Source organism: Aplidium turbinatum, chromosome 15 (assembly GCF_918807975.1).
Source record: "Aplidium turbinatum chromosome 15, kaAplTurb1.1, whole genome shotgun sequence".
In the NCBI taxonomy this organism is placed as follows: Eukaryota; Metazoa; Chordata; class Ascidiacea; order Aplousobranchia; family Polyclinidae; genus Aplidium; species Aplidium turbinatum.
Genome location: NC_137486.1, coordinates 10,658,102 through 10,674,952, shown reverse-complemented (window position 1 = coordinate 10,674,952; position 16,851 = coordinate 10,658,102). Strand labels below are relative to the sequence as shown.

The 16,851-nt window shown below is 37.6% G+C and overlaps 2 protein-coding genes across 2 annotated transcripts in view; one reads left to right on the top strand and one right to left on the bottom strand.

Moving 5' to 3' along the window:
- The window catches only part of LOC145783959 (uncharacterized), a 35,671-nt gene that overhangs the window by 5,220 nt on the left and 13,600 nt on the right, over positions 1 to 16,851 (top strand). The window contains exons 5-13 of the mRNA XM_082595720.1: positions 47 to 225; positions 698 to 779; positions 1,502 to 1,721; positions 2,746 to 2,863; positions 4,427 to 4,521; positions 5,386 to 5,531; positions 7,055 to 7,142; positions 7,769 to 8,070; positions 11,727 to 11,837. Of these exons, the coding sequence (XP_082451846.1) occupies positions 47 to 225; positions 698 to 779; positions 1,502 to 1,721; positions 2,746 to 2,863; positions 4,427 to 4,521; positions 5,386 to 5,531; positions 7,055 to 7,142; positions 7,769 to 8,070; positions 11,727 to 11,837 (1,341 nt within the window). The remainder of the gene's footprint in view (positions 1 to 46; positions 226 to 697; positions 780 to 1,501; positions 1,722 to 2,745; positions 2,864 to 4,426; positions 4,522 to 5,385; positions 5,532 to 7,054; positions 7,143 to 7,768; positions 8,071 to 11,726; positions 11,838 to 16,851) is intronic.
- Positions 8,417 to 11,080, bottom strand: LOC145784173 (uncharacterized). Its single transcript, XM_082595939.1, has 3 exons — positions 10,770 to 11,080; positions 10,244 to 10,306; positions 8,417 to 9,943 (listed from the first exon to the last, which is right to left on the bottom strand). Exon 3 carries the CDS (start codon positions 9,929 to 9,931, stop codon positions 8,741 to 8,743), a length of 1,191 nt encoding a protein of 396 aa, XP_082452065.1. The 5' UTR covers positions 9,932 to 9,943; positions 10,244 to 10,306; positions 10,770 to 11,080; the 3' UTR covers positions 8,417 to 8,740.

The following is a 16,851-nucleotide window of genomic DNA, read 5'->3' as shown; positions in this document are numbered from 1 at the left end:
CGTGAAGGAGCATTTCTCAATCAACTGACAATTTTGTTTCTATTAGAAAAGTTTGCCAGAAAGATGTACCAATCCCTGCAATGCTTCTTCCCTGCCACCCAATGGATTACAACCGTCCTTTGCAAAGAAAGCAACAACTCAAGAAAGAACTGTAACCAGTCCAGGAAAATTTCCTTCCACGTCGAACAGCGTTTATCAATCTGAAACAGCCAGGATTTTACCAAGGTGGCTTAACTCCGCGTTACTCAGTTTACCACTTGAAAATCTATTTGATACCACATAACGATATTGATGCAACTTAGTTCTTAGCTAGAACCTTTACTTTAAACCCAATCCTTTACTGTTTATAATGTTATGGTTTTATTTATTGTCGCTCTGCAACTGCTATGGTCTTTTGACGATAGGGCTTATTTTTTAATTTTTACATCAGATTTACGATGTCATCACATTATTACTCGACTTATTTTCACCACGTTAGGCAAAAAAGAACACTATCGGTACTGTTTTTAAAGTCTTTGGTATGGCCCGACCTGGAATCGGTCTCAAGATCTACCAGCACTAGAGCCGAAGGCGAATTCCTTCGACCACATGACTGGTAACTGTTATAGAGCAGCTGCTCATATTCTCTTGCTATTTTCCTTTATTTTGATTACTGTAGATTTTCTTCCAATCAACTTGCTTTTATTTCTTGCCGCAGAAATCCTGAAGCGTCAACTTCCTCAAAAAACACAAAAGCTAAAGAACCATTCTCACCAAAAGTCTCGTCCAATTATGAATTGGTATGTGTTGGTAACATTGTTTGCTTCTGATAAACAAGTGCTCTCGTGCCTGAACTGACGCGTTGATTTCTGTTCACTGTTAGTGAACAAATTTATTTTTATTAAGTGATTGGTTTGTGAAATGCGAGGGACTCTACTGTATTTTGCTTCTTTTTTGTGTGACCGATTTGGTTCGCATCTCTTGAAAAGCACTCGCCCGTGTCTTGGCATGACGCTTATGCCAAAATGAGAGCAATTAACTTAATGAGCTTATGGTGTTAAAGCATCTCTGGCTACAGTTGTGTTTTATTGCTTCCAGCTGTTTACTGTATTGCATCTGCAATTCATTGTATTGTTTATTGTCACACTGGACGCAAAATACTGTAGAATAACGTGACAGGCGACTACTCTGGTCTCTGCGTCTTAATGGTAATTCGGGCTCGTGATAAATTTCAACTATTATGATAAAACGAACGATGCACGCTACAAGTTTAGATGTGGCATGAGAATTAAGAATGTAGCGATGAATACAACACGCAATAAAACAAAAATTATAGGCTAGTGACTAGCTACCAGTGAAGTTGGCTTTATCTGATTTGAACATGAATTCCAATCTCATTGGTTTAAACTTCAAAGGCAAAGTTATGTAAGACTCTATCGTGTAGTTTCGTTTTGCTTTTATGGTAAATTGATAATATTACATTGTTGTAATCCGAACACTACCCTTCTGTATTTTCAAATAGGTCAATACCACCGGGCCTTACGACAATCTCTCTCCGAATGTCCAGGCCTCGATGACTCCATCTCCGAGTCGTGTTAAACCAACTCGGTCCGCTATCGCTATGGCAACGGAGCAGTTGAGAAAAAAGCATCAAGAACTTCTTGCTCTGAGAAGAGGAAAATCTAAGTCAAGGTCTTTGAGCGCACCTTCCAGTCCATCCATGCCTCGGAAACATGGACAAGGTTTGTTTGCTACGCATTGGGCCAGATACTTTTCTGAAAGTTCCACATCTTTGAAACAATAACATGCGATTATACAATACATTGGTGTTTGGAGAGCGTTTTGCTAAGATTGCGATACCTTTGTTGAGTTTTTCTCTGTCATGACCTGTGGCATTGCCGCGATAACGACAGGGCATTAGTCAGAGATCGATGAAAGAAAAACCTAATTCGCACTTATGAGTTGCTTAATGATGTTTCTACACGCAAATGCTTTTAAAAGCTTTCGTGCACACTTCTGTTGTATCAACCAAAGCCAGAACGAGCCATTAATAATTAATTAAGTTTTATTTGAAGATCTGCATTGAGGCAATCGTTGGTGCATTTGTTTTTGCAACAACGAACACATCAAACAAAACCAAATTTCGCATCTAAAATTACCATCCTACGTGCTGTCAACAATATGCAAGATTAATGGGGCACGATTCGTCCCGTTTCTAAGTTCTACTGACATTGTTTTTGTGACTTCTAAGTGTACAAATTATTACATTGTAACTGACTATTTGCATGACAGCTTTGTATCGATTTCGTAAGAAATATATTCATGTTTATGTTTTTCTCCTTAATTTGGGGTCCCGGGATTTCATTGGTATCGGCCCAAATTTTCCTCTAACATCTCTAACGACATACACACTACTGTATCTAACGGTTCTGCAGTAGGCCTATGCTTCTTCCGACCGCCGAAAAGGAGACGCTGATACAAAAATTACAAGTGTTCGGCTTTTGGTATTGGCTACCTTGGTGCTGAGTACTGGGTTCCTCTTTAGATGGAGAATGGAGATGGTTTACCAATAAGCCTATTACGCCTCAATTATTATTTTTTGGGAGGGCATTAGGTTTAGGGTGGTAGCCTACTTGCACTAGTAGATAGATGTAAAGTGGAAGGTAGAATAACTCACTACTTCAACCTTTTTTTCGGCAACGTCTACACTGTTTGAATTTTTATCACAATCTTTTTCGATGTTGTAATGGCAAATTTTTTCTTCAGGATTGTCTGTCCGCTCTCGCTCAGAACGAAGCCAATATTCTACGTCATCACTTGCTCGAAGTCGAACCAAAGACAACAGCTCGAAAAATTTGAGGTGTCGCAGCCCATCTCCATCCAGGTGAGTGAAACTGAAACATTGCAACGCCCTTGTGGCTACTGAAAAGATTTGTGGAAGTTAATTTTAACGTGGTGCCTAAAGATTTTAAGTTTTTTTATGGTTTGTTTCAATACTACAGTAAATAGAAATCTTCGCCCACTCGCAGTCTACAGAATGTACGAACAAGGCTGAGAGGATGATTAATTTCAATGAAAATAAAACGAGGTTTTTGTGATTAGAAAATAGCTTACTGCTGAGTACTGACGTGTAATAATTGGTAATTTATTGACCTTGATATAACTGATGTCAGTGGCGTACGCAGGATTTTCTCAAGGGGGGGGGGGGGGCCATTGAGAGTAGCGTAGCCAGGAATTTTGAAAGGGGGGGGGTTGACGACCGGCGGGCGAAGCCCGACGGCGTTTTCACTTAAGACGACACCCAGCGGCGGGGGGTCTGGGGGGCCTCCCCCAGAAAATTTTGAAAAATTACTTTGAATTTGGTGCATTCTGAGAGCATTTTCAACAAAAATGTGGGTATGAATATTCCTGTAAAATGGCGCTGTCAGGTGGCATAGCAAAAGGATAAGATCATGTTTTCTTCGGCATTTTTCGGAAATAAAGCTAAGTCTCTATGTTTTCTTGTTGTTAATTCCTGGCTGAGATGTTTGAATGTTTGGTATTGGCAAAACTCGCTCTTTTAATGCAGTTTTGTTTAAAATTAGGCTAGTTTTTTTTAGACTGAAAGCATCATTCCCAAGCATAAAGAGACTGAAAGCATCATTCTCAATATCGTGACGTCACACGCGTGCCAAGTGGGGTTGTAACCCCCCCCCCCCCTTGGCTACGCCACTGGCCATTGATATCTCAGACGTCTTCATGATATCCCAGTATGGTTTTAGTTTAGACTATATCCATTTCTCTCTCACTAATCACTATAATAGGCTTACAGAACACTATGCTACATTGGCATACCTGGGGTGGGGTAGGCGGATTGGGCCATGTATTTCGTATTGGCTTAGTCTATAAAACAACATTGTTACAGTAATTGCTTTGACAGAGCAATGTAAAACATATTAAATGCCTCAATCTACGTCGATAACTACTAAAACATTTTTAGGGGGGGGGGGCATGGCCCAATGCCCCCCCCCCTGCGTACGCCACTGACTGATGTTGTTGGTTAATGATTAATTCATAAAATCAAAACGATATGTGCAGCGAGATGACATGAATTTCACAAATCTTGTCTGACCTAAGCTAAAATCTTTACGCCTGCGTCACAGAGTATAGGATTGTGCCGGAAGTTCATGGCACGATCCACTACCTACACGCTTTCGCTGCAATATTGCAGGAGAACGATGCTTTGAAAACTGATTGTGTCACGTCTAGTGTAATATCTTGGCTTGTTTTAACATGAAAAACTCATCTGACAAGTGATCAACCTTTTTCTAGCGCCCTTTTCAAATGCCTTTAAATGAGATTTACGTTTGTTGTTTTGAAGCAATCCAGAAAAAAAATCAACAGCAACAGCTTATTATTTGTAAAGTTGTGGTGATATTGATTGCTGATTTGTGTATTTTGTTGATAGAAGCGAAGTCGCGATGCCACTGTCGAAGTTTTACACTAGAAGTTTGTCATCATCTACACTTCCAGCTGATGTAGAAGGCGAATTAAAAAAATCACGTGAGTTGATATTTGGTCTAGGCTGCCAAAGAAACCGTGTTTGTTTACCAAGCTTATTTTGCGCATCGATTTGCTTCTCAAGGTATACAAATTAATGAATCAACGTTCTTGTAAATTTTTACTTGCATCAGTTTTGATTCGAAGTGACCTGCTGTGCAGCCACTAACCTCGTATGAAGCAACTGCGTATTTTCGTACTGCCACAAACTCTCACTAAAGGTTGTAGAAATCACTAGCTAGAATTTTTATCCTGACAACCAGAGCCTCGAGCATTTGCAGCTGGTCGATGGTCGTTTCGTATGCAATTGCAATCGTTTGATTTCATTTTGCAACTTATTCGTGCCGTCGTCTTGTGCATGATTTTCAACAAAACAGTGATAGCTAGAAAGAAAATGTTAAGGGGGCAAAAGGAACTGCTGGGGGATGCAAACATTTTAATGTTTGAAATAAAGAGCTGTTTAATAGGCTTTTTAATAGGCTGTTTAAAAATATAGCTACAATATGCAGCCAAACATTTATGAAACGCTATTAAACATTTAATACAATGTCATAGAAACCTTGTAATAGTATTAATAACATATTTTTGGGAGTAAGATAGTTTTTGGGAGTCCCCAGGCCCACCCTTCCTTCGTGGCTACGTCCCTGAAAGAAATTTCATTTTTTAATGTATACTTCTACGCTGTCAATTTGATGCTCCTGTTTTTGCTCCTCGCTTTAATTCTCCTGAGCGTAGCCTACCCAGTTTTTGTTTTATTACTTTCCTCAATGCAACTCCCAGTGTGCTTATAGTACATCTCCAATCCATTGCCACTCGAATGTCAAGCTAAAACTATATGTCAGGTGAATGTATACTGTATATGTGCAGTGTCTGTGCGCTCTTTGAGAGCATATCATCGTGGAAGCTCGATATCTCTCAGTTCTCTTGATTCTGAAATGTATGAAGAGGATTTGAAGGAACTTAGAGATGAAGCTGTAAAGAACAGGAAGAAAGACCAAGCCGCTGCATGGGCTGTGAGTCTTTATGTGTTACTTTGATTAAAAAAGAAACTGTACATTCCCCACATGCGTGGTAAACCGAAAAAAACCTTATTTTTTATTGATTTTCGTTTATTCATCTTTTTTAGAATCAGACAAATTAAAACCATATTAACTTTTTTATAACCTTTAAGCGTTGCATGAAATGCGATAGTTACTGTACAAAAATAGATTGCTCTAAACTTTATTTTTAATTTCAGACAAGCTTGTTTTTACGGTCTAGTTACGCGTGATAACTATAACTGATGGTCTATTTAAGATTTACAGAACTACTGTATTATTATTGTTTTTGTTTTTGCAATGTGACAAACTGCTTCTCAAATGCCCCAGTTTGGTTATTTCCAAGTGGTTTGACTTCGCTATAGCTAAAAGTTTATTTAAACTGATTACGTTCTGTATTTTGTGACGTAGTTGCTTCAACTGTCTCACATGAGCGTCAAAGCTTTTTGCACCATTCCACTATTTTTTGTTTGTGTATTCTTGTGAGAGAGCTTAGCAATAAACTTGCAATCAGAGTGACCTTCTTTGTGACATCTGTGCTATTTTTGGAGCGTTTGTAACACGTGTGTTCTATTTTCAGTCTAACTTTTGAATAGAGTAAAAAAAATGGTCTAAAGTCAGACGTTTTGTTGGCATTGAGGACTTAACGTCTGGAAATGCAAAATATACATAAAATTTTAACAACAGGAGTTTGGAATGTTACTTTGTGCTGGTATAAACAGGCACAAGGTCTGTCTGTTAATAATTGATCACAATATATAGACTAATCTGTCACAATGGACAGCAGAAAAGGGCGAATTATTCTGGTTTTGCAAGACGCCAATTTACTTGAGTCAGCTTTGCTCATAGTCAGATTGCTGAGTCAGTCAACACTATCGTTTGTTATTTTGACGTCATACCTGTGCAATCCGCTAAGTAAACTTTTATAAGTTCATCAGCTGATGTAGTAGAAGTGTTGTTATTGAGTTTAAGGATTTGTTTAGAAATTTCTTAGTGAAAAGTGTATTACACAGTATAAGAGAAGTAACATAAAGCAAGACATTTTCTTGTTTTCAATTAAAAGCCAAAGTTAAACTTATTAGATATTTTATAGTTTCGGGAGAGAGTTTGCTTTTTTGTACCAAAGACAGGCAAGATTTATTGCAATGTTATAAATATTTTTAGATTCCTGATGAGGGCTTTAGTTAAGCCGAAAACGTTTGACTGTTAAACTATTTGTAAATATGTAAAATATATTGTTGTAATGCTCAACCCTGTGGTATTGTTGTGTTTTGCCTGTCTTTGGTATTAAATATTTGCCTTACAATATGGCAAAAATACATAATACAGTTGACGTGGTGTTTCAAACAGCTGTTTTTTTAATAGCTACGGTATGTTTCTGAAAAGTGTACGAAGTTTAAAAGCATCTTACTGCATTTTCTGCAGTGTATTGTAGGCCGAAGAAGTGACAATACTTGTGACAATTGTCAGCAACAAAAAAAACTTAATTTTTACTGCAGGAAAAAGATAGATTGAAAAGCATATTGGATATGTGCTCAGACTTTCTCAATGACACAAGCGACAAAAAAGAAACTCATTCTATGAAAGGTTTGTGTCAAATTATATTTTTTCTTGCCTTTTACGATCGGAGCTGAAGTTTAAGATGTACAGCGGTGTGTGACAAGCTGTTGGCAAATGTCAACCCTATAGTTTATCCCAGCCAGAAAAATCATACTATTCCTATGGATTCACTGTCTGTCGACGTTGAATCAACGTGAAAAAACAGTTATGTTTTCTGATTTGGGATTGTCTTTTTCATTGTTAGTTAAAAATTATTATTAAATGTCATTAAAACCGTTCATTCAATATTCTTATCACTTGCACAGCTTGCGTGTGAAAAAAAAAACACTGGAAAGTTGCTTTAAAAAATGCCACTTACTTAAGTGGCATTACAATTTTGTTCAGCGTTTTCTTTTCCATGAAACTCATCGTTTTGTTTTGATGAGCTACTATTTGCTTAGAGATTTGATTTTGTTCTATTTGAAACATATTGCTAATTTCCCTAAGGAATGATCCAGACCGCCAAATCCGAACGTCTTCAGACGTTGAATCAATGTAAAAATGACGGATTTTGCTGTCAGGGGATCTGGATGCTGCAGCACTACTTTCAATCTGCTTGTAAAGTCCACATCGACGTTGTTATGGTTAAAAAAGAACGTTTCGTTTTGCTACAGGACACACAGCTGAACAGAAAGATGTCCTCATTAATGACTCTCTAGCACTACCGCACGGACTTGGTGATCATTTGAAACAATCCACATTTCGGCGCCTTGCCTCCTTCGAAGATGACCTTCTCCGGCAAGCTTTACCCGACACCACAACCCAGCTGAATGAAAATCGATTAAAAACGTCACAAGTAGGAATAACAGAACGAACTTTGAAAGCCATGATCGAATCGGAGCGTACATTGCAGTCTCTTTATAATGCCAATCCTTTCAGCAGTGATGCGAAAACAAAGATACGTCGTTTACCAGCAGTGAGTTGATTTATTGGATAACATTTTTTATTTGCCCGTTTTTCGTTTATTTATTCCATCAACCCTATTTGTAACCCCTCTCAGCAAAAAGTTACATCAGCCATTCACGTGCATATAAAGTTTAATGAATGAACTTTTTTCATTGTTCAGAGAACTCAAAGCAGTCTTCATGGCTCTATGCTATCAACTGTTCATTGATTAATAGCTTTACATCTTACCAATGACCTCCAATGATCGGTGCGACTGTAGCAAGGTTTTGAAGACAGCCTTATTTAAAAAAAAAACTTCAAAGTATTTGTTTTTGATGGAAGTTCGTCGTGCTTTTAAAAGAAAAGAAAACTTCACTCCGGTTTCAGTCACCACAAAATTTGTGTAACTGCGAATGCCTGTATTTTTATAGCAAAGATAAACATCTGCAGTGGTTAAATGAACACAAAACGGAATTGTTGCTCAAACTTTAAGTTCACATTGTTCAATGTACACTCCATGTCGTAACAACGCTAGATCGTTACCGCAAGGAAAAAAGGCTGCCATTGAACTCACTTGCACATTTCTTCAAGCGTTAAACCTAAAGATGGGACAAATAGCGCTTTGCTTCTTTTGGCAAATGGCTCACGCTAGCAAGCAAATTGCACAAACAGTTTAACATTATACAAAAAGACGTAAAATTTTATTGTTCGTTCAGTTTCTTTTCCAATTCCTTGATGTCTTCCTGCGTGTCCTCAAATTCATTACGTACCCTCTCCAGCAACAAAGGTATATTGTCTTTCCTCTTCGTTGCTTCAGTTTCCCTTCTGTGGGCTTCAATGATCTGTAGATTGAGACGTTTAATTTCTTCATTGTTGGTATGAATTTGAAACCGCAGTTCTTCTTTCATTGCTTGAACTTTGCATTTCAACTTGCGGTTGTCTGCCTTCATCGCTTTGTATCGACTCGTGGCTGTTTCTTCCGAATCTTCAAGTTTCTTTATCTCTCCTTTTAATCTTCTAGCTTCCGCCACTGCTTCTTCTTTAAGTTCGTGCATCTCGGCGATCATTTCCTTCAAGCGTTTGCAGCGTTCCTCGTAGTACTTTTTGCTCAAGCCGTGGTCTGGATCAAGGTCGTGTGCTGTCTTGTACGGGCACGCTGTGAGAGCTTCGTTTTGCTTTATAAGACTTTCATTGATCCGACGTAACGCTTCTATGTCGCATGCTGATTCCACAGAACTCGAACAACCCCCTCCTCCACCAGTGGCTTTATTCTTGCAGCTTTTATCGCGAAAACTACAAGGTTTCTCCTCATCTGAGTCATCAAGGCTGTCAGAGTCGGATTGTCCCGGTAACACCCAATCGTCCGTTGTCGACATTCCTCTGTAATTGTTTCTATAGCTTTTAGGTGTCAGCGAGCAGCGGTTATCATGATCATCTTTGTAAAATCTGTCGCTTTTTAAGCAATTGTTTGCTGTGGCGTTGTGACAATCAGCGCTTTCTTCACAGTCGTAAGCAGACTTTTGTTTTCGTTTTGGTAAGGGACAAGCAGAATGACATCTGCTTTTGCTTTGATCCTTCCTGCATCCTTTATTGTTTTTATCTACTTTGTAACTGCTGTGTGCCTGATTGCGCTTTTTACTACTACTGGGTTCCATGTAGTGGCTTTTACGCGCACTACTTCTTGTTTGCATGACCATTTTGTGCTGTGGGTTTTCATTTGCCCACGGAGTGTATATTTCGAAAAGACTTGGGTAGTTTCTACATCTCTGCTCGGACGTGAGCAGTTTCGCGATTTCCTTCTTTGCTTTGCGTAACTTACAAATATGAGCAAAGTTGTATATTATCGGATAAAGCTGATCCTTATTTTCAAACACAGCGGGGGTCTTCTGCATAACCCGAAAACTCTGGAAATACAGAAAGAATTGTTTTTTTTTTTTTACTCATTTTAAACATGTTGTAGCCTACTCTACCATTGAAGTATGCGACAATAATATCACATTCAAAGATATTCGATCAAAACAACGGAAAATGAGTAGGCTAAAAAAATGAACCAGTTTTGTTTGCAACTGTAACTAATTTGGCTCACCCAGTTCGATTTTTAAAACTTATAAAAATTCATTTTAAATAGGTTACATTTCATGTAGGAACAAACCATTTCAGAAATCATGTTTTATCGAAAGCTAATAAAACCTGATATTCATTACCTTTTGGTGGTGTAGTTTCGCTTTGTATAAAGAGACGGTCTGTTCATCAGTCTTCAAGTTGTTCTACCAAATCAAATGTTCAATTTAAAATTGTAAGAAAATTTTAGCTGGTCAGCATTAGCATATACCGTACCAGATAATGCTCTACCATCAATCAATGTAAGACATAAATGTAATATTATATAGTTAGACATCAGGTCACCCTTCTATGTTTGATACTTTTACTTGAACGTATTTAACTTAAACGTATACAAAAAATTAAAAAAAATGTTCAAATAAAATGAACATTTAAAAGCAAAAACAATCTTCTGCAACATGTTTTACTTCAAAAACTAAATATATAACAAGGTACCTGTCTGCAAATCTATTGTTTACTGTTAACACAAAAACATAGTTTGAACCAGATTATTAAAGGGATACATTTGAAACCTTTCGTGAGAATTCTCGCATTTCAATAGAGCACGAACATGCTGCGGCGATATGGAGGAAAAGAATCTTGTTACTTTTTAACTGCTATCAAACCCACCTTTGTATATTAAGCTATCCAACCAAGATAGCTTATAGAAGACTTGCTTTAAGGGTTGATCTGATAACACTTTGTTTCGTATAGCCAACTTGGTTGGATTGCTATATTCCTTTTTGTTAGAGAACCTTGTACAATAAACGGATACAGAATTTGCTTGGATTTCTTTTTTTGTTTTATTTTTTCACCGTTTTCAGAATGTTATACTGTTTTTTCCCAAACTTCCATAGCGTGTATGCCACGTATAAAGACCCAAAAGCCTTATCCTAAAGAACATGTCATTTACTATATCACTGTTGACAATGACAGCTACCTACAATTCAAAAAAATAAAATAATTTTGCCTCCGGAATATCATCTACTGTTTATGATGAAATTATGACGTCATAATGCTACATTTTTTATTGTGATGTTTTTTGCAAGTTCTTGTGTTGTATGGAAAACTTTGCTAACTGTTGCTATTGAACAGATGCTTTGCTTATCTGGGAACCGTTTCATTCTCCTTGTATATACTAGGATATAGTTTTTAAAGTCTACAGCTCTTTTTCCGTGTTGCCATTTTCGTACCCATATGGTCATAAACATCGATACAAAACGTTTCTGGGTAACGCAGACTTTGCCGCATACCGTACAAACTTTTAATTTTTTCTTTATTAGTTGCACTCCAGTCAGTTAGAATTTTTAATGAAATTTTTCTTTCTGTTTTTCCCCGTCTCATTTCCCAGATGTCGGGGTAGGACGGAGTCTGGTAAGGCACATCCTCAGCTTCCACTCATCACGATCCAGGGGGGCAAGTGTTGGTCATCAAAAATAAAATAAAGAAAAACATAGGTGACTGGTAAAAGGATGCTGTGTGACCCTTCAAAAATGTTACTTACTGGATGTAGTTCTTGTGAATAGTTCATCCAGTCTTTTCCTAAGTTTGTATCTGCTATGTAGTGACCTTTGCTTTGCATTGCAGGCAGACGAAGCAGAAATAAAACAACTTCTAGAAGAAGTTCTCTCCCGAATCGAATCCATCCAACGACAAATCTGCGAGATCGAAGTGCAGCTGAGCGAATGCGTTGGCGAGGTAAGTTACATACCGCAGCCAGTAAATAACTCATTTTTAAGTAAATTGAGTCACTATTATCAAACTAACCTTTACGGCCTGTTTCACCCCTTGCGGGTTCGTCAAAAAGTGCTTATTCTATTTCAATAAGAACTTTCTGACGATCTCGCAAAGGGTGAAACAGGCTGTAAAGGTTACTGTGATAATAGTGATTCTATCTTCTTGAACCAGCTCTGCTTAGCATTGCGCTTGGCATTAAACACTCGTTTGTGGTATCAATACCACTTATCGTAAACGTCAATTTTATATTGATTAAACGTTTGCAGGCAACAAATGAATGCAAGAAAGGACGGGACAATATTTTTCCAAAAATGCATTTCAGTGGGAAATTAAAAAAATATATTAATGTTACCAGCACACCCTGCGTTTATCTTCAAAGACCTGAGCGTGGTTTATTTAATTTTTATTTCTTTGTGAAGAATATACAAATAACCCGGTTATTCGCTTTGGTATCTACTGTTCTACGTTTAACCGGGTTATTCGGTTATTCGTTTTCGATTTACAACGCTATTGGATTGAAAATTATTTTGTGATTAACGAACTACGCTTTGTTCCAACCCGAAATCGACCAGAGCAGTTTGTGGCAAGCACTTTTGTGTATACGGGTTGTCATAGCACTCAAAAGGATGAAATTCAATCTACAGTAGTAGAATTGAAGATTGAATTGAGCAAATCGTTACATATTAAAACATAAATAGGAATATTATTTCTAGTCTACTATTTACAGTAGGACTTGGCGTTTTGAGTTGTACAGAAAAACGTTTTTGAATTGTATTGGATACGAACAGATATAATGTTAGAGAGCAGATTGTGAAGTTTGCTTTGGTTGTGAAAAGAATCATAATCTGTTTTCAAACTACATTTTTTAAAACATCTTCATAGTATTAATGCTGTTTTTCTGTCTGTTAACTTGTTACGGCCAACTTATTATCATCTGCGTAACAAATAAGATTAAATTACGGCCTTCATTTCAAGGCGCTAATTATTTTATATTTGTATGATATTTCACTGCGCTTCCCACAACTTCAAGTGACCTGCAAAGTGGTTAATTTTTTTAATCAAAGTGACGTTGTTTTATCGTATATTAATGCCGCGCACACAGGTGGTTGACAGTTCTTTGTTGTAGATTAGATCCACTTCCGTGTGAACTCGATGACTCATTTGTCACACAAACTTTTTCGCTCCGTTAGTGTGTTTGCCATTCTCTCATCATTTCGATTTTGTCTGTCTGCTAGCAAGTTGTTGAAAGTGTGAGTTGTCTAGTTGAAGTTGTGATTTATGTGGTCAAGTGAGATTTCATCTGAAAAGGATGCAGTGCTATGTAACATGGGTAAGTGCGTAGACTAGAAAGTGAAGCCAGATTGTCTTTAATTCCCAACAGTTCACTTATCTTTCTCAGTCTATACCTAGTAAAACCCGTCGTTTACGCGTTTGTTAGAAATTTGCAGTCGTTGAAAGCCTATACCTTGTACGAAGATAGATTTCAATAGCTGTTAATTTTTAAACAACCCAATCAGAAAAAAGGTTGTTTGAATGATGTAAATACGACAATATTAGCTGGTTGAGAAGGATGTGTATTGTGTAGTTTGTGAACAAATACACCTTACTTCATTCTTCAACAAATGGCATTTGTTTTCTAGCAAAACGTATTTGTTATAAACGTCTTTCTTAGCTCAAGTTGCGGTTGATGAAGAAAGGCTAGTGACCTTGTGATTAGCTATTACTCTATTAGCCTGAATGTCAGTTGCACGTTTAGAAATACAATGTGCAGAAAAACAATGCAAACGATCAAAAATGTTTCAGTAGAAGTTGAACCCAACAATAATTCTGGAAAAAACAACGGAAATTTCAGTGATGCAAAGTAAGACTTTATTCAGACCGATTATTTCACTGAACCTTCTCACAATACTTAACTGACTGAAAGGCTATGCCTAGTAGCGATGATACTGAAAGCATAACTATGAAGTAAAACACTCCTCGCTGCAATAAACATGACAAAGCTTGTAGCGATTTACTAAAAAGTATGAGATTTGTTTAGACAAGTTAGTCATTTCATAACCACGAGAACTCACTTGTGTGAGATCAAGAATCATGTTTGCTTGGCTGCCTTGGCATATTTGCTTAACTATCTGTGCTGAGTTCTTATAGCAAGGGCGGTGTCGAGAAATCTATATGTTTGTCTACGTCTAAGAATTGTGTGATTGCGTCTTCATGTTTTGGTTTTGCTTCAGTTGAAATCATCCAACTTGGTCGTAACCGTGGTTGTGAAGAGAGGCGTGGGTGTTTTGTGGTTTAGAAATGTCATTCTTCAAAGTGTAGAGCCCATGCAGCAACAACAACGTAATTCAATTCACGATACTTGATTATATATATTTCATTGTAATTTGCTATTTAGAGCAGTGATGACAGGACATGTAAGGATGTTATTTTTTCGAAAAGAGACGAAATGCCATACAAAAACAATATTGAGAGACTAATTTCGTTTTATTTTAGAACTAAACTGGAGCCTCTGGTTTGTCTTTCTAGATCAGTGGTTCTCAACCGGGGGTCCGCGGACCCCAAGGGGTCCGTGAAGCGATTTCCGGGGGTCCGCGAAAGTTTCCGAGTTTTCAACATGACGGATAAATTAAGAAATTTAAAAATTGTTTGTGCTTTGTTTATGTATTAGCCTATAGTGATTCTTAAACTGTAAGTCGCAACGCACTGGTGCGTCGTTTGAAATTGCAAAGGACATTGCACAAAGGTTTGGTTTCTGAACTAAAATATCATATAAATTACTTAAACCTTTTAATAAGGCTATGTTGGCTATGTTCAACTAAATTCTTTTAAGACAACAGATTGTTGATCAATGATTATCTTGGAAATGCAAACGTTGGTCAGCAGTCTATCACCACTCACAGTTTTGCAATGACTGCGATTATAACGAATTAATATTGATTTCAAATGAAAAAAGGGAGAAATTCTTTGTAACAGTCGCAAGTATTCTATTAACTTTTGATAAAAGTTATAGAAAAACATCAAATGAGCATATAGCTTACCGATGTTTGATCCTGTGTGCCAACATATAGCTCATAAGTCATAACATAATTTCGTCAATCTCATCAATCGTCAAGTGCGTTGCGAATTCAGCAAATTCTTTTAAGTGTGTTGCTTTGAAACTTATGTAACATATGATTCCATAAGGAAACGCGATATACCAAAATTTCAAATTGGAATGTTTAGGGGTCCGCGACCGCTTCGAAGACACCAAAAGGGGTCCACCAAGACAATAAGGTTGAGAACCACTGTTCTAGATCTTATTGGTGTAGTGATGACTAGGCTAGGCACCAAACACCCTCCGAAGGTTTTGGTTTCAAACAGTGCTCGTCAACTTGACAAATTCCTAACTCCTCGAAGAACAGGCCGCAAGGCCATCAGCCCAAACAATATGGTGCTGACTGCTGAATGTGCTTCAAGATATTCGAATGTTTGCCCTTTCATAGGTACAAGCATGGACTTCTAAATAGTAGAATCTGGACTGGAAACGCAGTGTACAACAGTTGGCCAAAAAGTTACCAGTTCTTATTTTAGTGCTTTACTGCTTTTTCAGTTGTTGACCCACCCCTTCTCGTACAGTACCAGCACTGTACGAGTTAGGGTTATTCGCTAAGGGAGGTTTTTTGATACCTTAGTAACTAACCCTAAACTTGGCTGTTGGCCAACTGTTGTACCACCTGTTTGGCTAACTGTTGTACACTGCGTTTCCAGTCCAGATTCTACTATTTAGAAGTCCATGGTACAAGCTAACTTGTATTTATTGGCAAGTGGATCATGTCATGTAGAGATGCATATTGTAGAAAACAGGCGTATTTGTTTGCAATTAATCTGTCTAAAAAAATCTCATAGTTTTGGAGACTGGCATTAGAAAGTCATCATTATTGCGCAGTAATTCATTGACAGTGGTTTTTGTCGAAGCTCTTTTTTCTTCAGCTGCAATTGTCCAACAAATGCATACAAAGCGATTTCCCATTTTATTTCACAAGTGGGAGACGATGTTAAACTATCTGGTCAATTTTTGCATATTTTTCCATCAGTATGACGTTGTCGCACGAAACAAAATTCATTTCGCATAAATGATAATTTTGGAGTCACCTAGTTTTTATTTAGAGTAAACCAAACAAAGGTATTTGATCAAGTATAGCAAGAGATTGAATGCCTGTGATTTGTCTGTGGTCTATTTCTTTACAGCCTAATCTTCGTGAGATTTCTTGTTTTGTGCGTTTCATGCGTAAGGAGGGTAACTACCGTCCAGTTCCATTGTGAGTGTCACACGAGAAACTGCGATCGTGCGATGCATATTGCACAAAGTCTATCTTACTAGTTACTATTGAGACTTGGTTGTGATTGGCCAGAACTATAGTGCGACAGTTTGTAAAAAACGAAGTTGCTAATCCAAAAACAATTTAGTGTAAACTCTCCGAAGAAAACTACTGTGAAACTGTTCCCTTCCCGTTTTGGAAATTTTGGAAGAAAAGTCATATTTAATGAACAAATGGATAGACAAACAAAATCATTCCATGAACTATTCGAGTCATTACTGTTACGTTTGAGAAGAGCAGATCTCAAAGGTTAAAAGAATACAAAGAAAAGAACGTCAAATACATCCACATTCCACAATCAACTCTCCCAAAGGATCTCAAATGCCCCAAATGTAACCGAACTTTTAAACCCAGGATTGGGCTCATTAGCCATTAAGGCGATGTGAAATTTGAATGGACAAAATCGAATTATCACACAGGGTGACTACTGTTGTGTAGAGTATTTTTGTGAAGTTTTATGCAATAAAATCCAGTATCCGTAAACATGTAAGCGTTTTAAGGTTAGTATTTTCTAATTCTTGCAAGGTGATTCCACAAAAAATACTATCACAACGCATCAATCCACGTGATCCAGATAGCGCGCTCTGAATGGCTAGTTAGGGAAAACGCGTTGTGTG